This window comes from Perca flavescens, chromosome 9 (genome assembly GCF_004354835.1).
Source record: "Perca flavescens isolate YP-PL-M2 chromosome 9, PFLA_1.0, whole genome shotgun sequence".
In the NCBI taxonomy this organism is placed as follows: Eukaryota; Metazoa; Chordata; class Actinopteri; order Perciformes; family Percidae; genus Perca; species Perca flavescens.
The window spans coordinates 2,460,697-2,485,261 of NC_041339.1; the positions used below are offsets into that span (position 1 = coordinate 2,460,697).

The 24,565-nt window shown below is 41.0% G+C and overlaps 1 protein-coding gene across 3 annotated transcripts; it reads left to right on the forward strand.

Annotated features, from left to right (window-relative positions):
- The first annotated feature begins 873 nt into the window (after window positions 1-873).
- On the forward strand, window positions 874-23,104 carry nek1 (NIMA-related kinase 1). Of its 3 annotated transcripts, none has more exons than XM_028587970.1 (36): window positions 874-1,058; window positions 1,456-1,604; window positions 1,715-1,811; window positions 1,943-2,040; window positions 2,238-2,321; window positions 2,422-2,489; window positions 2,591-2,677; window positions 3,145-3,199; window positions 3,518-3,718; window positions 3,814-3,886; window positions 5,189-5,340; window positions 5,544-5,609; window positions 5,918-5,977; window positions 6,061-6,108; window positions 6,208-6,288; window positions 6,467-6,645; window positions 6,726-6,848; window positions 6,966-7,068; window positions 9,090-9,176; window positions 9,805-9,888; window positions 9,990-10,067; window positions 12,696-12,791; window positions 12,877-13,092; window positions 13,191-13,244; window positions 13,349-13,586; window positions 13,882-14,010; window positions 14,125-14,301; window positions 14,558-14,761; window positions 14,855-14,960; window positions 15,157-15,233; window positions 15,335-15,552; window positions 16,930-17,087; window positions 18,493-18,908; window positions 19,623-19,756; window positions 20,537-20,669; window positions 22,269-23,104. In XM_028587970.1, exons 2-36 carry the CDS (start codon window positions 1,488-1,490, stop codon window positions 22,283-22,285), a joined length of 4,314 nt encoding a protein of 1,437 aa, XP_028443771.1. In that variant the 5' UTR covers window positions 874-1,058; window positions 1,456-1,487; the 3' UTR covers window positions 22,286-23,104. The 3 variants fall into 3 exon arrangements, with proteins under 3 accessions (XP_028443771.1, XP_028443773.1, XP_028443772.1); XM_028587971.1 differs by lacking the exon at window positions 874-1,058 and adding an exon at window positions 1,121-1,211; XM_028587972.1 differs by lacking the exon at window positions 9,090-9,176 and having other exon boundaries at window positions 22,269-23,103.
- The last annotated feature ends 1,461 nt before the right edge of the window (window positions 23,105-24,565 follow it).

The window sequence follows — 24,565 nt, forward strand, 5'->3', positions numbered from 1 at the left end:
TTTTTATTTTTTTTAGGTTTTAACATTTTTGTCGCTTTTTTAGACATTTTTGTCAATTTTTTTCATAATTATTATATATATATATTATTATATTTTTTTAATGCTATACAATTGAATTAAACACCCAAATTCAATGACCGTAGTGAACTGATCGTTTATTTTACTTGTGAAGAGCGTTGTATGGAAACATCTACGTTATTTTTTGGACAATTTGGTTAAAAATAAACCAAAATTGCTGAAATAGAAACTTTGAAAATGGGTCAAATTTGACCCGAGGACAACAGGAAGGTTAAGGGGGTATACGCTTCCAGATCAGCCAATATGTTTTGAGAAGCTTTAGAAAATATATTTATATATTATAAGGTATATTTATATTTGTAACCAAACGTTGCTAAATCTACACATAGGAGCTATCTAGATTTAAAATATTGAAAAGACTCTACAAGGTCATCTGTAAAAGTACTGCACTGATGTGAATGGGCTTTTTTGCTCATGCATTTCATAAGTTTCATATTTATTGTATTTGTTTGTCATTTTACTATATAGCATATAGATATTGTCATGCTTTTCACATTTTATCAGGGCTGTTTATAAACAGCCCTGATAAAATATGTATGCACAACTGCATGGTCTTTCTTTCTTTCTTATATTGTTTTATACTTTTCATGCATACAAGAATTCAAGAATACAAACGTTGGCAGAATAAAGTGCAATCCGCTCTACCTAAATGACATATTAAGTGTATTTGGTTGGCCAAAAACACAGCGCAGAGGCTTCCTAGGCATTGACATATAGATATATCCGTGGTCGGTACACTTCCACGACTGGCTTGTGGTTGCTATGGAAAATGTCCACAGCAACAGTACCATTGGGGGTGGAGACTACGACCGTCATTCACCGTGAAAAATGATGGACAGCTGTATAAACCAATTCACGATCGGGAAATAGGAATATGACCAATGAAAATGCAGCAAATAGAGCGCTGTAGTTAGTTAGAGAGCGCGAGGGCAGTAGCAATTACCACAGCCTCTGTGAGACAACAGCGAAAAAGACTAATGGTAAGCCAAGTATTAGCCACCTGATATCATTTACATACCGCTACCCAGTAAGCTAACTACGATAATTGTATTACTCAGTTTTGCGTGCACTGACAGGGCATATTTTTTATGTAGGGTGGCTATTACTGCTGGACTTTTTCGTCTAGCTAAACGGTAACGTTAGCTATTGCTACCAGTTGTGTGTTGTCTCAGCATCACAGTCCGTCTGAGAAAAGAGATGCTTTTCTGTCAGACACATTACTGTGTATTTAAAAACAACACACAATCATGATTACTGAAGTTAACAACATTACAAAACTATCGACATTTAGTCCTTAGCTTTATGATCAAAGACTAATAAGCTCCAGCTTATTAGCAGAGCTTTGCAATAACGTTATGCTCCTTGATTTCTTTGCAGACCCAGCATGAGGAGCCAGTCATTCCACTGACATGGACAAGTACGAAAAGGTGAAGAAAATTGGGGAAGGTTCGTTTGGAAAGGCCATCCTGGTCAAATCCAAAGAGGATGGACGCCAATATGTCATCAAGGAGATTGGCATATCTGCAGTAAGATCCTATGCATAATGTTACACAAGCTTCACATGTCACTGTTAAGTGAGCTCCTTTGTGCTACCTTGCTCCATCCCTCCATTCTCTGTTCCGTTTTTTTCTGACAGATGCCAAGTAAAGAGAGGCAGGAATCTCGGAAAGAGGTTGCTGTTCTTGCCAACATGAGTCATCCCAACATTGTCCAGTACAAGGAGTCTTTTGAAGGTATTCACACAATCCAAAGATTTTAGCCATTAGGTGAAAAAACCACACAGTTAATCTTATGCAATTATATCCAGATGGACACAATATAAGCTGTTATGCCTTTTCTGAATGTCCTATACAACTGTTTTTAGAGGGGGGCTGCCTGTACATTGTGATGGATTACTGTGAGGGTGGAGACCTCTTCAAGAAGATCAACTCTCAGAAAGGAGTACTGTTCACAGAAGAGCAAGTAAGCCACTTGTCACTTCTTTGACACAGGCATGCACATGTGGATTGAATTGATCATATTTACTGGTGCTGTTTCATGAAAATGTATTGTATGTATCTTTTTTTTTTCCTTGGGTTGTTCAGCCATTACAAATGATGTATATACTGTAGGAAGTTGATACTGTATAATGTGGTGTTATCATCTTCTCCCTTTCCTAGATCTTGGATTGGTTTGTGCAGATTTGCCTGGCACTGAAGCATGTGCATGATCGTAAAATCCTCCACAGGGATATCAAATCACAGGTATTGCTTCATGCTTTACACAATGTTCCCTCAATGATTCTAAGTTGTTTACTTGTCATGTATTGCCTTATTTACCTGTATTTCCATAATGTCTTCATAGAACATATTTTTGACAAAAGCTGGGACTGTACAGCTTGGAGACTTTGGAATTGCAAGGGTGCTGAATAGGTATGTGAAATGTCATCTGAATAGATTTACTCTACAAAACCAAGATTTGGGAATAGTTAAGCACATTAACATTTTGCTTTTCATTCTCTTCTCATTTCCAGCACTGTAGAACTGGCAAGGACATGTATAGGCACACCATATTACCTATCACCAGAGATCTGCGAAAATAAACCGTACAACAACAAAAGGTACTAACTTGATGTTGTAGAATACCATAGTTTTTGTGTTTGTCTCACTTGTGGTGTATATGAATGTTTAATAATAATCCAGGGGAATTTGCAATCCAAATTCTGTCCCACCAAATTGTGAGTCATGCAGGATTAGCTATTGGCCTCAGGGTAATGTAAAGGTATCATGTCTCCTCTTAATTGAGTGAACCTGCTTGTCTGTAGCTACAGCAGGAAGCTAGTATTGATTTCCTTTAACTATTTTAATAATGCATGTAATCTAATCCACTTAATTGCAACCAGTGAAGTAAATTTAGCACTATATCAATGTCCCATGTGGAGTTTTTTTAATGATAAAGAAAGGAAAAGCATTGCAAGGGACTGTTAATACTTTATTCAATGAATGTAAAGCTGCCCCAGAACTTATCCCTGCCTGTCCATTTGTGTGCTCTCTCCTCTCACTTTCCCTACTTTCCCTCCCTCTGCAGTGATATTTGGGCCCTAGGGTGTGTCCTATATGAAATGTGCACTCTAAAGCATGCAGTAAGTATTCTATGTGTGAGCTGTTTACTAATTAATGTAGATGTAATGTATTCTACGCAGCATTGCAATGCTCTCTCACATGCTTTGATCTCTTCCCTGTATGTACTGTATGTATAACTGTTGGCCAACTAAGCTTCAAGGGCGGAGTCATTTTTCCTGAGAGTCTCATAATCAAATCTGTAACTCTTTATAGTCTCAACCACTCCATAAAAACCCCTACTTTGATCTACAGTATCATTGCCTAAGATTGAGTCTAATTGCCCACAGTGATTTCTCCACAGTGGTTATTAAAGTGTTTATACATGTATTTCTGCTCAGTTTGAGGCTGGCAACATGAAGAACCTAGTTCTGAAGATCATCCGTGGCTCATACCCTCCCGTGTCTGTTCACTACTCCCAAGAACTGCGCTCTCTCTTGGCACTGCTGTTCAAACGCAGCCCGAGAGAGAGGCCCTCAGTCAGCAGCATACTGGACAAACCTTTCCTGGCCTGTAGGATAGAGAGGTTCCTCACCCCACAGGTAAAGCACACAGTTGTCTTACAGACTGAAGTATTTGCATTAACCAGACTGTGTTCAGTTAAAAAAAACAAACCTGTATTCTCTACTGATTCCAGATCATTGCTCAGGAATTCTGCCATACTTTTCTTCACAAGCAGCCTAAAGTGGGTGTGGTGCAGGGGCCACCAGGTAAGCAAATGGGGTTATTCCATAATTGGGGAGGTAGTAGTAGTAGTAGTAATAGCCATGAATGAATGAATGATGAGCTGCTTGATATCTGAAAGTGCAAACAGGAACCAGAGAGATTCAGGTTTAAGACAAATCTTTTTAAAAACAGAACTTTCTCTTTAGTCTCCAGCACAGACACACTTGAGTTTAGCTGCTGAGGACACGGCTAAGGGGAGAAGACCGTCACAGTTGTCCGTGGTCGGTCGTGCTGCCAAACAGGACCGCGGCATGGCTCGGCACGGCAATCCTGTGCTGTGAGGCAGAAGTAGAAATGCATGTCATTACGACTTGGCACGGCTAAAGCAGGCCAATGGAAAAACTCTTAAATGTTTAACTTCATGCAATGCTGTCTGCCACAGTTTCTTTTTAGCTAGTACCACTAGGAGTCATTAAATCAAAAAATATTACACATAGGGGCATTTATGTTCAATGAGTTCAAATTAGTAAGTCCCAGTTAAACAACAGTTAGATCATCTTTAGCTTTTAACATATGGCTGGGGTATAGTTACGAGAGGGCTTTGTTGAAATGGTTCCGATTTGATTGGATGACTTAAAAGCGTAGGCGTAGCTCATAAGAAGTTATACAAAGCTGTGCCTCAACCCACGCCTCCCTCACCCGCATTTTTACATTAGGAGGTGAAGGATAAGGGAGAAATGAATAACCTAGATCTAAAGTACTCTTTTTTTGGAAATGTACACAGACTAATATCCAAACACACTCATTCTACTATGATATCACTCTGCCAGCTGCTATGAGCCATGAGCCAACTGTGAAGTGTGGTTTTATACAGTATGATGGGCGGAGTTAGATAGTTGCCCTAAGGATGGGAAAAGAGAAGGATTTTTATATAAAATTTTCAAATTATTATTTGATATATATTTGGAGAGAATACACTTAACAAAGAGACCATGAATAGAACTTTTTTCTGTGTCTTTTAATTGTACCACTCTATGACATAGGTGACACATTTACAGTAGTTGTACTAAGGCCTATATATAATTTGTGCTCCTAATATATAATGCTTTGCTGGGGCAATGCTGGCCAGAGGTTTGAACTTCTAAGTGCATTTCAACTATAGTGTGAATAACATTATGGAATTGCGCTTTCCTGATAAAATGTTCCTTTACTTGTTATCATGTGGAGACCTGTGAGTAGACGCCACTAAAAAATAATTTTGATGTCTTGTTTATTCATTTGCATTGTATTTGCTGTTGAATACTGACTTGGATAAATGTTTGAATACTTTTTACTTGTGTGACTAGCTAAGCGTCCCGCCCCTGGCTCCATACCACTCACCCCAGCCCAGAAGATTACCAAACCAGCCAGCAAATACGGAGTGCCTTTAACTGTGAGGAAGGTGTCTGATGCAGCCAAAAAGCCTGCAGAGAGGAAACTAGCTGTAAAGCATAAAGCGGTTAGTAGATTGTTGAAGTTGATGTCAAGTTCCTGTGATTTTTGCGCTTCACTTATGACTTTTTTTGTGTGCTCTGGGTGTAAAAAAAAACCCTCTATTTGATGTTGAGCTCTGAGTCTTGCGTGCGTGTGTGTGTGTGTGTGTGTGTGTACACATCATTGTTTGTTGGCACCCTCTGAACCCCAGTATCATATGTTGCTTAGGCCCCTCTCCCAGCAGCCCCCCAGAGAAGAGTGAGTCAAGTGGAGCAAGAGAGGAAAAAACATGAGGTACAGCTGAGAGCGCCTCATGATTCAAATTTACTCCTTTTTCTCTCCCCATTTACTCACACATTACAAGGTCCCTTCCTACCTGCATTTTTCCTTCCTCCCTCTCATTACGCTTGATCCCTATATTCACCTGTTTTCTGCTCATGGCCCATTCGGAGTGTTCTGCCTGATTTAGCTTTCTCTGTTAACCAACATTTCCCTCCTCACCTACCTGCCCAGTGACAGAGCAGTCCTGCTGCCTCTTGCCTCAAAGCGGGTTTCTTTAAGATGTCTCTTTTTGATTGAGATGCTTTTGCCTCATGCTGCAGGATGGCATAAGAAAGAAAAGGATGGAGCTGATTGAGAAAGAACGAAAACAGAGAGAGCAGGTGGGTGCACTGTTACGTCCCTCCTGTAAAGTTTCTAAAAGATAAGGAAACTACTCAAAGTGTAACAACTGTGTTGCCTTTAGATGTTCCTGTTGAAAGCGGAGCAAATAAAGAGATATGAAAAGGAAAAGGTAGGTGTTAAATTTGCTCCTTGTGGGTACAGTATATTTCTCTTCTTTTATGTGTCAAGTCAATTACTGAAAATCTGATGATCCTGTGATCTATAATAGATCAATCGTATAAACCAAGCCAGAGAACAAGGCTGGAAGCATGTTTTAAGTTCTAGTGGAGGCAGCAGCCCAGAGAGGAAGGTAATTGATGCCCATTTCCTTTTTTTTATGATACAAAATGTTACTTATGCCATCTTTTTACATTCAAAGTATTTCCACATTTTATGATTGCATTATTGTAACATTACAAATCAGTTTTACTTGTGTCATACATCTCCTGCTTCAGACTCACAACCACCCTTTTGTCCCTTTAACTCAGTGTTTTGTCGGTGCTGGAAAGAGGGCTGTCCCAAGCTCTGTTCAGGGTCCTACTCCAGCCTGTCTCCCAAGTAAAACCCCGTACGAACACTACCACGCTGCTCTGGACCAAATGGCTAAACCACAGCCTAAAGTCATCAGCAGAGAGGGATCCTCAGCAGGACCAGGCAGTCCCGTTCGGTAAGTTTACAAGTCTTTGTATTTAAGGGGATTTAGGTGTGTTGAATAATTGTTTTAATGGCATCGCCTCTGTGTGTAAGAGGTGTACCGGCTGCTGCTGGCCCAGTGCTGCCCAATGGCCCTGCTCGACTCCTAAACCCTGATGTAATCAAGAGGGAACTGCAGAGGCTGCAGCACGTTTCTAAACCAGTCCATGTTAGTAGGTCAGTCAAGCAGCTTCTTCCCAATCAGAAAGACCCTACACGTCTGGATTTAAAGTCTACATCCTTGTGCTTTTCATAGTGTGGAAAGTAGTAGTAAATACCGCACTCTGTTTTCAGGCCGCGTGGTCATGCGGCTGCTGGACGAGCCTATCAGGTTGAGGAGTTTTTACAGCGGAAGAGAGAAGCCATGCTCAACAAAGTTCGCGCTGAGGGACAGCTGGTACGTGGTTTGACTTATACTGTGATTTTAAGGTAACATTTTGAGTAGGGGTGTGAATCTTCACTGGTGTCACGATTCAATTTGATTTTGATTGTCCTGTCAACAATTCGATACGATTTGATATCATGATTGATCACCTCCTAAATATTATAATAAATTGATCCACATTGTTTTCATCAACAAATTCAAGCAGTCAGATATATAAACTTTCATTTTTATCGCATCTGCTCTTAAAAAAAAAAGTTGTCTGAACACAGCAGACAACCGACAAAAGGCAAAAAAAGAAGAAGCAGCAACTGGAAAAATCAACAAGCAACATCAGTAGGCAATATTTGATTATTGCATCATGATGCATCAATGCAATGATTCTTTTCAACACCCCTACTATTGAGTATTTAGTCCTGTTTCTGAAATGCGGAACCTTTTCTATCATAGTTATGAAAGATGAAAGATGACACTGATGTATCTCTAGCAAATATGAATCTTCACGCTCCATTGAACACTGACTGAATCAGATTGCTCTATGTATCGTTAAATGGTTGCTCGTACTGCCAAACCCACTGAGCGTCAGCCAGCTTTCAGCTCATTGTTTTGGTTTGTAAGGTTGACATCTCACTGTCAATCCCATATACAACTACTGTATAAACAGCCTGCTCTCACCATGAGCTCACACAAGCCTGTTGTTATTTACCTGAGTAGCATTGAGCCAAAGTAATGGAGTGGCCTGAGAGGCCAAAAAGACTCTTCTATGAAAAGATAAATCCATCAGATAAAGTTAGTGTATCAAGGCTCTGTTGCCATCTGTTTGTTTTGGAGTTTGTTTGTTTTTTAAGATAATTTTTTGGGCATTTTAGGCCTTTTATTTCCAATAGAACAGCTTAGACATGAAAGGGGAGAGAGAGGGGGAATGACATGCAGCAAAGGGCTGCAGGTCGGATTTGAACCCGTGGCACCTGCGTCGAGGACTAAGCCTCTTTATATGGGCGCGCGCTCTACCAGGTGAACTACCCAGGTGCCCGTTTTGGAGTTTTTTTTAAATACTACATTAATAGATTTTCAGCCACTAGGGGGCAGAAGAACCTCAGATGAAGCTGACCGACGGATGTCCCTGAAATTTTCTCGCCATTTTAAGTTTGTAGCTGTTGTGTTTGCAAACAATTGACATCCAGCAGACATCAAGCAAAATTCTCATCCCACTGAAATAGTGTTTTCTATATTATGTATAAGTTATACATTTAAGTCCAATGTTTACTGGCCTGATTTAGTCTTTACCAACCCCTGAGATTTCTTAGTTTTTAGCTCACTAGATGGTTGACTTTCTCCACCAGCTCGCTGCTAACTTAATTTGTCTGGTGTATGGTGCTGGGCAGATTTATTGCTCAAAGGTTACCAGCTGCCATATGCTGCAGGCAGCGTTGTAGTCAAGTCTCGTGTCCCCAGTGTTCGAATCAGAGTCCCCGAAGAAGAGTTGAGTCCGAGTCTAGTCACCATTACCTGAGTTCTATTTCAAGTCGAATCATGAGTCCAGAGAATATAGCGACTTGAGTCGGACTCGAGCAGGACTACAAATAAAAAAAAAAACTACTACAAATAAAAGTAGTCAGAAACTTCATCCAAGTTTCGAGTCCTATTTTCATAAATCCTCAAATTCGAGTCTTAGACCAAGTCATCAGTGTGCAAGTCCAAGTTGAGTACTCCATCACTGGCTGCAGGAAAAGGTGGTTGATGAGAGTAGTAAGACTAAATCAAAGAGTTAATCTGTACTCTGTAAAACCAAAACAATGGACTAAAATACTATGTAGAGCTGCAGAGGTGGGTGATCATTCTCTGTGGGTTCATCATTATGAATGACTTCTTTTCAATTTACATGAAGTGATTTGATTCAATGTTAATTTAAAAACTATTGATCAATGCAGGTTTACTTCCTGGCCCCAGCTCATGTTGTTGCAGTTAGATGTTAGGGGCTACAACCTTTTTTTTTTTTTTTTTTTTTAAATGTGGTTAAATTGAACGGTAAACAGGGTACTCGTCAAAACCTGGCAGCAATCTATGGAAGCCGGGCTGGTTCGATTCGGTGCAGGAGACCCAAAGCCAACAAAGAGGAGGAGGTAGGAGCCCAGGCCTGAATGCCCAGCCTCACATTACACCTCACTCATAGCACGTCTGGCTTGGTTCGGCGTCCTTCATATATCTGCACAAAACTCCCTTTGACACCCATAATTCAACTCAGCAGCTCAAACCCATGCCCACTCGTTGCACATCGTGTGATGTTCCACTGTCCAGTGAGCTGTTCCATTTGTAACTTTTTTATTTGCCTCCCAATAATGGCTGTTGTTATTCACAACAATATAACCATTGTTATGGTTTGTTTATTGTGCATAATGTCCCATTTCAAATAACCACACCGCCTCAGTTTTGAGTTGTGTATTGCAGCTTTTTTTTTGCTTTGAATGGAGTACATATAAATATATGCATCTTTATTGTTAACTGCAAAAAAATTGTTATTTTTATTCTGGCTGAATGGCTGATGTGTTAATGTTCATATGCTGTCATCATATTGTGTTTTAAGTAATACTTTGTTATAAGTGCTCCCTGGGTATGCACTAGTATTTTTGTATGATTGTGACCACAGTTATCAATGCTTTATTCTACTTTGTCTGTGTGTGTGTGTGTTTGTGTGTGTCTGTGCAGACATGTCGAGCATACAGTATGTAACATTTCTGTATTTGTTCTCAGGAGTACTTGTCGAGACTGAGGCAGATCCGCTTGCAGAACTTCAATGAGCGTCAGCAGATCAAAGCCCGACTCAGAGGAGAGAAGGTACAGTCCTCCACTCTCGGATTCTGAGAGCACCTTTTTAATGAGTGTTTTCAGTTCTCTCCGACATTTCATCTCCTGGCTGCTGTTGGTGTGTGTTTCAGTATGACAGTGATGGTTCTGACAGCCAGGAGTCCAGCGAGGAAGCAGAGCTCAGGAGAAAGAAGATAGAAGCTTTAAAAGTGAGTCTGCCTGGAAAATAATACATTTCACAAGATGCAACATTTAGATCAGCCAACGTCAACTGGCGGCCCGCGGGCCACATCCGGCCCACGGGCCACATCCGGCCCACCAAAGCCTTTAGTCTGGCCCGCAGAGTAATCATGAATTCACAAAATGTAAAGAGAAAAAAATGCGTTCTGTTATTTATCATTTCAAGCATTTAGAGCAAAAACCCAGCCCTCCTGTATTTACATCTCTATTCACATGCCGGGATTCTCTACAGCGATGCCCGAGCTCCACACACACGGCTGAGCCGAGATGTGTGTGCGTTAAAACACACACACAGCTGAGCCGGGATGTGTGTGTGCGTTAATTTAACACGCATTACCTGACTGGGAACGATACAGAAAGAGTTACCAACGGCCGCTGGAGCAGATGAACTCGCGCTGTCTCTTTTCTGTAAATAGGCTACAATACTTATCAATGCACTCACCTGTGTAGATCGGCATAAACATGTAGAAAGCGATAGTTCAATCTGCTCTGTCTGCTCAGTCCACTCTTATCCACCGCGCTGTTTTACGCAAACACAGCTCTACTCTGCAAATAGAGAATGTTTACAAATAAGCAAAAAAAAAAAAAAAAAAGGCGGCGGTGTTTAGTCTAACTGTTTATCTTAGTTTGCCGGGAATCTGGAAATTTGAACAAATTCTTGTAAACCTCACTGCTGGCTGAACAAACCAAACTCCGCTGGAGCGGTAAATCTATGGAGGTATTATAAGTGGCTACTTAATATGCACGTGAATGACGCGATCGTTATGTTCGAGTTCTTCATTCTTGATGAAGATGATGCTGGTTGTATTATTTTGCAACAGCATCTTTCATTGTAAATGAGGCATACGTGACGAGTGCATAGTCATTCATCATTAAAGCTGGGCTTTTGGCTTTTCCACGTCAACTTTTCCCTTCAGCGTCTTTGACAGTGACATGTTTACCTGACAACAGTCTTTCTTTCTGCAAGCATTTTCCACCAATCAGGATGTTGCATACTACAATAATGTTTCCAGAATCACAGACTTTAACCATCACTCCTCAGTGAACTGCCTCCTAGTCTGAAATCTTTTTCTAGTTAAAGAGCCAGTTATCATTATGGAGTTTCCATGTTTTTTTAGGAGTTTGCTCAAACTAATACATGTAAAAGAAAGAAAAAAGAATAGCATTAATTCAGTAGAAAGTGAAAATTTCAAACAAGAATAGGCGTATTAGGTATAAATACATTTTATTTTCTTTATTTGAAAGTCTGGCCCCCAGAGTGTCTGCTTAGAAAAATTCTGGCCCTTGAAAAAATTTAGTTGATGACCCCTGATTTAGATGATAGCAAGAAGAAGATAGTTAAACCAGTGGCACAACAGTGATGATGAGTGTTTCCCACAGATTAGAAAGCAATTTCTGGCGCGCGGGGGGGAGGGGACTGAGGAGGACACGCTGTTGGATGCTGTCCTCCTCTCCTACTCTTTCTTCAATGCCTAATGAATCTATCTCTTTCTCTCCCTAACCCGGTTTTTCACTGGTTGAAGCCTGAAAATATTGTAAACAAATTAATAACATAACTAATTACACTGGTGGGACTGTTGAGCTCTGTTTCAGACTTGATACCACCGGTTCAGGCTGGTCCTCATCATCAACACGGGCCTTTTTCAGTCACGGAAAATACTTTTCAATACTCCTCTGGATTGAAGCACAGCTGCTACATATAGTGTTTTGACCTCGACAACCCAACTGCATTTTACCGCAAACATGCGACTAGTTAACTTTCTAAAGCAGGCGAAATCGCTTGCTTGCTAAGAGTCGGGTCAGGACACCATTAACACACTGACAACATTATATTCAGAATATAAAATATTTTTTATAGGACTTTTTAATGTGTGATTGTGTTCTGTTCACAAGATACCAACCTTTCGTGAACTTGTGAATTTCGCCAGCCGTCTTCTCTCGTTTTGATGGAGACAGACTGTGTGTGTGTGTGTGTGTGTGTCAGAGAGACTGAGGAGAGCAGGGAAAGGAAATGCAGCTGAACGAATACGCTGCGTGTTTTAAATAGCGTTAATGTTGTGTTGATTGTATGGTGCACTGCCACAAATTAGTATATGTGTGGGGAAACACTGAGCAGGTAATGACAAAAGAGAAAGATGTTAGTCAATCTCAGCCTGGATTTTAAAAAGACCAACAACTCCCTTCCAGGCTACCTGAGCCTGTGACTTGTTCTCCTCGTTGTTTTTAATCAGGATTAGAAGGTCAGATGTAGCTTGATGCTCGCCCAGCATGAGCCCTGTAGGCAGTATAATCCTATAATCAATTCTACAATTACCTGGCAACCAGCATAGAGAAAATAAAACCAGGCCAATATTGTCGCACCTTTCCAAGCCTCGCTGCTGCATTCTGCTCTAACTGCAGACAAAATCTGAGTGAGACAGGAATCCAATTTATCTTAATGACATTAAGTCCTCAACTGAGATGCAATCATTTGCTCACCTTGGAAATAGACTGCAATTGGATGGAACTCTTATTTTCATTGCCCAAAGAAAATGGTTGGCCATATCCTCATTCTATTTCATTTGCATGTGTGTGTGTATATATATGTATCCCGCCAGGCCCAAGCAAATGCCCGTGCTTCTGTTCTGAGAGAGCAACTAGAGAAGAAGAGGAAAGAAGCATTTGAGAGAGAAAAGAGAGCTTGGGAGGACCATGTAAGCTCTATCATTCTTTGCACATTCATTGCATTTTTTTGGTGCATTAGTTGAGTCTAATCTTGATTATCGTGTATTGTTGAAGCTTGAAGCTCGGGGGGTGAAGGTTGGCATGGCAGCAGGCAACGTAGCGGCGGTGGCAGCAGCAGCAATAGCAGCAGTATCGTCTACCTCTGACAGTCCTCTTCCACAGTCCAGTCCCTCTCTGCCGGACCCAGCAGCCAAAGCTCCAGTCCTGCCTGCAACCAAACCCTCCACCCCAGCTATATCCATGACCGCTGCCCTGAAGAATGTCGGAGCGGTCAGTATACATTTACAAAGTCTATCACACCCTACGTCATAGTATTGTTTAAGCATGTACTCCGCAGCTATATCAATTTTGCATTTTGTGTTTGTCAGATTGCTCCACTAAAAGATAAGTTGGCTGAGCCTGAGACTGATACCGACATCCAGGTGAGTGTATTAAAGTAAAAGTGTGCTAAAATGGCAGGATTTCTGAATCTTCCCTGAGTCAATATTTAGAAAGGTAATACTACTTAATGCTTCCCATGGTACAGAGTGAGAAAAAGCAGATTCTACGCAGACTTAACCAGAACCTAAAAGCCCAGAGCCCAGTGGAGGAGCTGGAGGAGTGGCTTCCACTCCCTGCAGAACCAATTCCTGCTCCCCACCAGAACCAGTCCGACACAGAGAAATGCCCCTCTTCAAACGGAGACCGGAAGAAGTGGGATGCAGCAGAACTGCCTGTACTTCCTGTGGCTCAGCAAACCTTAGAGGAAACCTTAACCACAGCCAGTACGTCCAGCCGACTCTCAAACCCTGTGTACTAACAATTCAATTTACAAGATTATTTTTTTTTACCATTTTGTGTATATGCTGGCACACTTACGGTATATTAATAGTGTAGTGTTTGTTGATTTAGAATTAAAAGAGATACTTTAGTAATAATACCACATGCGAGCAGTTGTGCTGTGGACATTTCATGCTCACTTTAAATTGGCTTTCAAGGCATTTATACACATTAGTGCTTTTATTTAAAAGTTTTAGAAGACAATTTGCTCAGCTTCTGCCCCCAACGTCCCCTCACCAGCTACCTCAGTGTCCTCAGAAGATCGACCATCCTCTGGTGAAGACAGGAAGAAATGGGAGGCAGGAGGAGTTCCACTTGTCCTCTCTGTAGCCCAACAAACTCTGGAGGAGACATGCATCAGGACCATCGGTGAGTTACCTTCTCCCTGAGCGAGAATACAGACACAATCTTCTGCAGTGTGCACATAAAATAATCTAAGTCTAATTCTCTTTCTCTCTTATGTGTGTATGTGTAATGTCTCAGAGCAAACAGTGGGTGAAGTTATACAGATGGGTAGGCTACAGGACGAAGCTCCTAGGAAGGTGTGGAGAGCGAGTCCAGACTCTCAGGTGCTGAGAGTACTTCAGGAGGCAGAGCTTCAGCCTCTCACCCAGCAGCTGGAGGGTGTCACCATCTGGGAGGAAGAGTTTTCCAGTCCTGGTTCGTCTTCATTCAGTCTTCTTTATTTATGTCATTATGTGGACATGACGGAACCCTTCTTAATAATAATAATAATAATAATAATAATTCATTACATTTTATCTAGCACTTTATCATAGGCACTCAAAGCGCTTGGGGGGGCTATGAGGCCACAGTGCTAACCATTGGGCCACCGTGCTGCCCATGTTTTTAAAAGGTTGCATTTTTACTTCAAAAAATGTATATTCACTTACTGATGATGCCATATTCTCCCCAGATAAGCCGAGCCTGACAGCAGCAGCTGAGATTTTGAAGACGCCTAAAGAAGCGTTGCCTTCAAAGCCAACGCTGCCTGCAGGGGTTCCGAGCCCAGAGGTCCAGAAGGAGCGTACAGACTCTACAGAGGCCTCGCATCAGGAAATGTCTGTGGCCGGTGCTGTAGAAAGAGTGACACTGCCACCCAACCTCACTGAGATTCACGGTTAGTGTGACACTTAACCAGACATTGACTGAATATCTCCGCTCAACATTTTTTAAAGCATGATACAATCCTATCTGGTCTGAATTCTTCCAGATCCAGCCGACATGGAGTCCCTGGTTTTGGAAGAGACACCTAAACAGGCCTCACAACCCCCAGCTGGCGTGCAGCAGGCATGGGAGCATGAAGCCCAGCAGCCAATGTGACTATTCATCTTTTGTTTTCTATTCATATTAAGAAAGACATTTGCACACCAAAATGAAAATTCAGCCATTGTTTACTCACCCCAATATTTAGTTTAAACTTGTTGTACCCATATTTCTTGGAGTGAACAATTTCTTTATTACATTTAAAGACATCATACATGTTTGTGGAGCTAAAGTGTATTTTTCTTATAGGCCACCAGAGGGTGGTACAAGACCAGCAGACACTAAGGATGTTGAGAAGAGTGCAGAGAAACCAACTGAATCTTCCGGTGAGGTTGCAGTTTAGTGAGTCACAGCCACTTTTTTTTTTTTTTTTTTTTCAGCGTGATTATTATCTTAATTAAATCTTCCCTTTGCCTCCGTCTCCCAGGTTTCACACAATGCGAGGAGCCCCTGTTTATAAAGTTGTGTTCCCCGGCCCACCGACTCACTGCTACCCTTGCACTCCTCTCAGCCCAGTCCTCCATGGATGAATCTTCCTCCTCTGTGGCCTCTCGCTCACGCTCGGTCTCCCCCCTGCGCTCCAAACACCATGACGCCCTCCTCATTGGTCTCTCAACGGGCATGTTTGACGCCAATAACCCCAAGGTGATTACTGGCTGAGCTTTTGTTTTGTTTTTATACAGGAAATGACATAGCATTATGAGGACAGGTCTAATGGTATCACATGGGATCTATGTTTGATGTCCCAATGCAGACCCCACTACAGCCCTGTGTAAACAGCTTTAGTTTTTACAGAGAAGAAATGGAGGAGGAGCTCAACCTTCTCCTCTGGCCGTAATGACAAGATGAAATGGTGTCTGCGAGTCGATCCAAAGGGACTTCGTCGCCACAGTAAAGTGTGGCTACACCACACATACATTCTGGGATAGGAGAAAAAAATGCTCTGGGTTGTTTGGATTTCTTTAAACCAGTCACAATCATCAAGTTCAGGATGCACTGACGGTGGCTCTGCAAAATAGTCACAGGAAGGAACTTGTTTTTCGGTGGAACATTTGCACCCTGCAAAAAAAAAAAACTGCAGATAAAATAATCAATGAAGTTCACTGTTCACACAATACAGTAACGTGAGCTATTTAAATAGCTGGATACATGGTTAAACATCATTTGCTCTTACCAGACTTGTTCATCCAGACTGTTTTTGATGTGATCCGATGAACGAGTTGAGGAAATTGTTCTTGTGCTTGGTGTGATGTCGAGACTTGTGTGGTATTTTTAGGTAGGAAATCAGTCTTCTTTATTAATGAATGAAGCCAGAGCCATTAATCACATGGTCTGAACCTGCAGTGGGTAGGTCTGATAGAACAGAAGGAGCATCCATCAACCTATATCTTTCATAACCTTTATCAGGGGCAATGGGATCTGCAGAACCTAGCCCAACATTATTTCCACTTAAAGAGCTGCATAGAATATGAATGTGGTAGGTTTTGTTAGTGTGCTCTTTTTAGGGTTTGGTTGTTTTCTAGTATATAACCTTGACGTTCCACTTCCGGGATTGCTCCGGTGCCGCAGGAAATTCCGCCGGATGCATGTATTTTCCGTTTCTTTCCACTTTCTTTGTGTTGGAATTTTAAATTCTGTGGATTTATGCTATTTTGAACTGCTCCTCAGATCTCTGCAGGGTAAATCCAGACAGCTAGCTAGACTATCTGTCCAATCTGAGTTTTCTGTTGCACAACTATTTTACAGCAGCTCTGTGTGGATCTTGGCGCCGCCCATGACAATTCTGATTGGTTTAAAGAAATGCCATTAAACCAGAGCACGTTTTCCTCCCATTCCCAAATGCTATGTGAAGTAGCCAGACCCTCCTTCAGCGCGCTCTGGAGGAGGGTCTGGCAAAGCGAGACTAGGTTGTTGCTTACTATAAATGATATAATGGTATAATTGACTTGACTTGATCAAGTCTTTCTGTCTGAGCCCATCAAAGTTATTAAACATGTCACTCTGTTTGCATTGTACTCTCAGATGCTGCGGACATGCTCTCTCCCAGACCTCAGTCGTCTCTTCAGCCCTCAGCAGGTCTCTGCAAGGGCGAGTGATGCTAATGTAGCCCCAGACAACCACCTGGAAATCGAGGATTTGGAGGATGCAGCTAAAGATGACGACCAGTCAGAGACCGAAGAGTAAGACAAACACAGATGAAAAAAATACAATGATTTAACATAACATGATTTGGGGCCACACTGTCAGATTTTTGGCAAATAATAAGCTGCTGCAGTCTAAAAATGGCTGGTCATTTTAATGGTGACCGATATCTTGCCTTATCCCAATTCTGTCAATCATTTTCTGGGCATGAGAGACAAGATTAGAAAATGGCACAGGTTTCATTTTGCTAAGAAACTTTAAATGCAGCCATTTGCATCAGATTGTTGGAGATGTAAGACAGAGGATGGCCAATTACTTCATGTCCTATGGTCCTGTGATAAGGTCCAGGAATTTTGGACCAGGATACATGATAACCTATGTCAGATTGCAGGGACCCAGGTTCCATTCAGCCCAAAATTATTGGTTCTGGGAGATGGGTCCATCCTAAGCAGGATGGAGAAGCACATAAGACGCTGGGTCCAGACTAGTTTAATGATAGCCGGATGGAGGAATGAAGGGCTGCCGTCAATCCAGGAGTGGGCTTGTGAGATGGCTAGGGTGGCGACGTTGGAAAAAGATATCATACAAACAGTTTGCCAGATTGGATGTATGTATTAGAACATAGATATTCAACTGGGGGTCCGGGACCCCAAGGGGGTCCTCAGAGTTGCTGCAGGGGAGCCACCAAATTTTTGTTCAATTGTTTAAAAAAACTTGAATCCAACATATTATTTGTAAAGATTAATCTTTTTCATTTATTTACACAACATTGGTGATAGGCTTACGTGCCTATAGGTAGATAGCCATAAGGTAGCCATCCACAGATACAGTTAAGCTTAAGGATTCACTGTGCCACATTCTAACATTAAATCATGATGTATAAATGTATGAATATGTCAACAATTATTATTTTGATACCTTAGTATTGTATGCCCCATAAAAAGGTATGTGTGAAGGCTTTATGCCTCCCTACATGTTATTGTAGGCCCAGTGTAATATGCAATTTATATTTTATATTCATATTTTATACAATATATGTAGTAAGGGGTCCCTGCTCCATCTCTTTTTCAACTGAGGGCTCTTTGGTCTAAAAAACGTTGAAGACTACTACTAGAAAATGGGGAAAGTACTTGAGCTTTCTGGAGGAAACGATGTGTTGAGAAGAAGCGTAAAGTATGTGCTTATGGTTTTATCACATATACATATGTTTATTTGGTTTACAGTTTAGATATTATTTTGTTATATTGTCTTGAATGTTATGGCTATTGTGTCATCTTTTCTTGAATGTCAAAAGTGAGCGATGATGACGAGGGGGGGGGTGTTCAGGCGGGGAGGGCATATGTTCATGTTGTAAAGTGTATGTTTTGTGTTAATCATTTAAAAAAAAAAAAACAGCCATTTGATGGCATCCTGTGTGTAACAACAATATTCCCTGTTCCCTAGTGCATATGAGGATGAAGACCTGCGGGACATCCGGGCCTCTATGGAGAGACTGCTCCAAGAAGAGGGCGACATAATGAGGACCACTCCAGAGGTTGGTGCAGGAGACTTTAATGGGAACCGTCCAGAAGGCGAAGACCAAGTTCTGTTCAACAGGATAGCAGCTGAGATCGATCAGGACAACAATCAGATGGCTGTAGATGATGATGATGACAACGATGATGATGAAGAGGAGGAGGAGGAGGAAGAAGAAGAAGGCGAGGAGGAGGAGGAGGAGGAGGAGGAGGAGGAGGATGAGGAGGATGAGGAATGCTCTAATGGGAGTCCTGGTGACGAGGAAGCAGGGGAGCTGCTCACTAATGGTGTGGGAGAGCGGAGCCACAGTAATAACAGCCCGCTCAATGAGGAGTGGCAGTCAGGTACCAAGAATGTTAAGAGTTGATGAAATAAAAGCAGATTCAAATATTTTAATTTAGGGCTGCAACAACTAATGATTATTTTCATTGTCGATTAATCTGTTGTTTATTTTCTCGATTAATCGAATAGTTGTCTATAAAATGTCATAAAATGGTGAAAAATGTCCATCAGTGTTTTACAAAAGCCTAAGATGACATCTTCAAATGTCTTGTTTTGTCCACAACTCAAAGATATTCAGTTTGTCACAGAGAAGTGAAGAAACTAGAAAATATTCACATTTAAGATGCTGGAATCAGAGAATTATCTTTCTTTTTTTCATAAAAAAGAACTCAAACCGATTAATCAATTATCAAAGTACTTGTTGATTAACTTATTGGTTGACAACTAATCGATTAATCTTTGCAGCCCTATTTTAATTCAGTTAGTATTAGTTATTTTAATGTAAGAACAAACATTCATTTACCACTTTTGTGTGACATACTCATGGTCAGTCTTGCTACACGATCATTTGGAGAAAGCTTGCAAACTACTTCAGCTTGTAAAAAAACAAAAAAAAACATCTGAATGAATATTTTATGTCAGATGATTCATGCTTTTAATAAGTGGCCGTGTAATAAATAGAGTATTTTTTGCAAACAAAGCACCTTCAGAGTGATGGAGACCCAAAGTCTAACAGGATTATGAGAACTGATAAATGCTGCTGCACCATCCTATAGATGGCAGTGGAGAGGACCAGGGCGGAGAGGCTGCGCATCATGACAGCATCTTCAGTCGTCTGGAAGAACTTCGCTTCAATCTGGAGCAGCAGATGGGCTTTGAGAAGTTCATCGAGGCTTACAATAAGATTAAGGTATGAAACTTTTCTTATCTTTCTAAATATTAACACCGCTAAATGCTGCAACACAAGTGTCTTTGCTATTTTAAGACCGTCCAGCGCCCGCGTCGTTTAAATAACAAATGCTCCTGCGCCCATCTGTGGGTCCATGGCCGTGCTGGTCTTACAGGGAGGTGTGTTCGATGCATTCTGGGAGTATTGCTATCTTGAGGCAGCGTGAAGTGATCGCGCCATCGACCAACAAAAACCTGGTCTAAAGTCAATTAAACGGCATTTCATTGTTATTTTAATATCGCACCGCGCGCGCACGCTATGTTTGTTACACGTGTGGCACACACCAATGCAAAATATTACGGTGCAAATCCTCCATCATAATAGCAATGCACCAAGGTCCAAACGCACCTGGCTTTTAAAGGGAATGGGAGATGATCTCTGATTGGTTATTGCATGTTACGCCCAAAACACACCTCTGATTAATGAAGACACTAAGTACAACCAGAGCCTGTCTATGGAGAGCCTGTTCACTCCCTATCTCACTCCCTATTAGCCCCATTGTACCAACCCAGAATTTTCCCGAGAGTGGAAGTTCTCCCCTTATTAGACATTCTCTGGTACAACCCTTTAGAACCATGCGCCCAGTGCACGGACCCTTTTTTCCGCTGTCAAACTAGCAAAAGTGGATTTGGACACGCCCTAAACACACCTGCGCCATGCGCTTCACGCCGTGCGCTTAGATCGTTAAAATAGGGCCCAAAGAGTGATTGAACATATGTTTTGTTTTTTTTGGCATTTAAGGCTATGCATGAAGATGAAGATGAGAATATTGACCTGGGCTCCAGTTTTGTCTTAAGCATTCTGGGAACTGAGCACCAATATCTGTATCCCAACATCCTTCATCTAGTGATGGCAGATGGCGCATACCAAGAAGGTTAGTGACGGTAGTTGGTTCTTAGTTGATTGAAGATATTTTTATCTTTGCATCACTTCCACTGTGCCTCTGAAAGGCATGGTGCTTCTCTATTTAATTTGAGTGACACCATAGCAACTGGTTAGATGTCCTATTTTCCTCCGTTCTTTATGCTATTATTTGCCATTTTCCGTGACATTCTTGTTGCTTGTGTACCACAGAAACACATGTGTATCTCTTGTAATTGTTCTAGTCAGCAACAGTATTGAAATGTCCTCCATGGTTTTTCCACAGCACAGAGCTGTGTCAGAGTACAGGGAGTGTCTAAAGGTAGAATACGTAGTGAGCATGGCTTTACTGTTTGTAATCACACCGTTCAAAGTTTGCCTCTCCTCCAAGGAGTGGATGAAGAGAGGGAGCACCGAACAAAGCAGTAATCAGAGGAATAGAAGGCTTTTCTCATATTGTTTCGCAGCGGTTATATTCTAAAGCACAAATAAACACAACCACACCTCCGCGGCAAGGTGCTGTATTGTTGGATTATCAGTGAATGCAGGGGCTTCATCCTGTCTGTTTCTGAGTGTCTGCCAGTAGAAAATATGAGTAGATATGGGACGCTGAGGGGGAAAAGCCGCAGTTGGGAGGAAGAACTGGCTGCACACCCTGCACACTGTTATTGGCTGGGGGTTACACACCCATTGTGGGGCCCAGAGTCTCTTTGTTACCACCCAGAAACATTCTGCACACATTAAAGTAAAAAGGAAAGAGAAAATCCAGGCAGAGGTCACGGTGTCTGTAGATAAAGACGCCACCAAACCCTTCTAGTGGGTCATAAGTGATGATTGAGAGGGATTACTTTTGTATTACTCAAGACATTGTTTTTTTTTTTTTTTAGGAAATTTATTTCAACTTTTAATCTAATCTCTGAAATCCTATCCTCTTTGCTCACATTACTACCAAGTCATAAAGAGAGATGTGAAACACACCCTTAACGCTGTCTGTCTGCTTCTTCTCGCTGTGTGCCGAGGCGGTTGTCAGACTGGGGCCACAGCAGATACAGAAAAAGATAAGGGGTGGGGGAGGGAGTATTTGGAGTTTGACAGATTTCCCTCAGGATGCGAGCAGTCTTGAGAAATTCTCTCACTGAACTTCTCTTTTCAACAAGTCTTTGGTTTTCTATTTTTGCTGTCTTCAGTAGAAGAAATGGAGGATGCATGCTAAATGTCAAATATCTCCCTTGAGGACCTATCTCAAGGTCTGTGAAAGATGCATCTTATGGCTCCCATCCATACAGTTTTGAGGCATCTAACATAGTACAAATGTACTGTGGTAATGCAGTATGATCTATTGGCTACAGTCACACATTATCCATCACTTGGCTGTGGGGTTTAGGTCACTTCTGATGCCTGTTGTTCCCGTTAAATGGGATCACCAAAGTCATGAGGATGCATCATCTGGGACCCACAAATGTCTCTACTGATTTCTGTGCCAGTTTGGAGTCATCTGCCTCTCTTTTGTCATTTCTTATTAAGAGACATGCTTGAACCAATGAACTCTGCCTCTCTAATTAATTATCTGTCCCAACATGGTTCTCTTTCTTCTCTCTTCTCTCTCTTGTAGATAACTATGATGAATAATTGTTGGTGCAGTGGAGCTGCTGGCAGCTATGACAATCTGCTAGCTATCTGATGTCTTCCCATGACGCACACCATTGGCAGAAGGATCTATGCTTGAGGTGTCGCAACCATGCATCTAACAGTGTTTCAGGCACACTTGCATGATGAATAACTAGTACACTCGAGGCTGTGTTTCATACTTTTGACTATCAGCACCTGACACTATTTTCTAACCAGTGTTCATTCAAAAGTGCATTTATCAAATCCGCGTTCTTAATAACCAAAGTTTAACTTCAAGGTTCTGTCAAATGTTTGTGAAAGATGTCTGTTTGTGAAAGAAACATGTATTGTCCCGTTTGGATTAATAGCATAAACACAGTTGTGTTTCAGTTTGTTGTCGGTTCGGTTAAAATCCACAGTGGCTTTTTATGATTTTGTCGGGCGAAGATCTGGTTCTCTCAGGTGCTCCGTTTCTAACTGTCCCATAAACAAAACCATAGCTTCAAATCATCCACCAGGTCCCCCTCTAAGCCAATGTACCATGTCTCACTCCGAACCAGTTGAACCTCCTTTTCTTACAACTCTTTTCACCAAACAAGACGTTGAATATTATCTTAATACATTTTTCACATTTCTTACTGTTTCACTTAACCCAAATTAAATCCATAAAGAATTGGGAGAGACTGTATGTTGCCACGGTACTGTAGCAAGACTGTGGCATTAGAGTGCTTGGTGTGATGTAGCGGGCCACGTCAGAATGATGTCCGGTGCAGAGACTTGTACCAATGATGTAAGCAATGGTATATATATATTAACAATAATTCACATTTGATTATAAATTAAATATTGTAAATCTTTATATGAATAAACCTTTTTTTTTAAAGAAACTAAGTACTTTTATTTTCTTTCTACCTCACTATAACTAACTAACACTATAACACTGTAAGCATGGATGGATTACTGAATGGGCCTACCGGACACAGCACTACCGGACACAGCACCCCCCCACCCCCCACACCCTTCCCCTTCACCACCTGCAAAATGTCACTCATATATAAAATAGAATAGAATGCCTTTATTGTTATTGTATCATCAAAAATGTAAAATAAAAAAAGAAACATTCTCTCCACACTTGCATTCATACACACGATAATAACGATAATACTAAATAAATAGAATCAGAATCAGCTTTATTGGCCAGGTTTGCGTAAACAAACAAGGAATTTGACTCCAGTTAATCTTTGCTCTCAAAGTACAACAATCACTTAACATATAAAGAATAAAAACAGAAAGGACAGTAAGAAATATATAAATACTATTAAGTATGTAGTATAACCATACAATATAATTTACAAATTTACAAAATGTATACAATAACAATTGAAGAGAGGGAAGGAATAGTGCAATGTGAGTATAGTCTGAGATTTAAGATTTAAATATATAATGACTAAAGATAAATAGATAAATGAAGTAGTCAAAAACTGCGTTGAGAAAATTGCACATGGATTAGAATTGCACATTGGTTTAAAAACAAGAGACACGCACCAATCAGGAAGAGACTATATAATGTATAATATAATGACTAAAAAGAGACACAAAATGACTACAAAGAGACACAGAGCAACTGCAGTACAAAGAGATGCAAAATGACTCCAAAAATGAACAAAAAAGCAACTACAAAGTGACCCAAAATGACGACAAAGAGACCCAGAACCAGACAGATGTGTAATGACTACAAAGAGACAGAAACTAAGAACAAAAAGATATATATTTTTTTAAACTATTAAGTCGTGTGTAAGCTCAATGTAGAAGAGGTGGTGGGGCCCATTGTTCCATATCTGCCCATGACTGTAAAGTATGGCTAAGTGTCAACATATGACATATGTCACATATGTGCTTATAAATCAGCTGTCCTACACTATGATACATGTTTTATTAAGAGTCTTGGATTTGAACTGTGAAGTTTTGAAAGAAAAATCATTCTGCTTTACAGACATATATATGTGTATATATAGACTGTGGTGTCACTGGTGAGTACTATTAATATCCACAGCTCTTCAACAGACCACTAACCTTTCTGTCAGCTAGCCAGATTTATTTGTAGTTGCGATCCCTGTGGAATAATATAACAAGAGCCTCCAGTGTTCTCCCACCATGTCTGATTTAGTGTGACAGGAGAAGGTGTGTTTCCTCTGAGATGGAGCATAACCAAGTAATTGACTGTAGCATCTTCCCAATAACGATAAACAAACCAAGGAAATGTGCAGCATATCCTGACTTTAATGCTGTAGTAATTTAAGA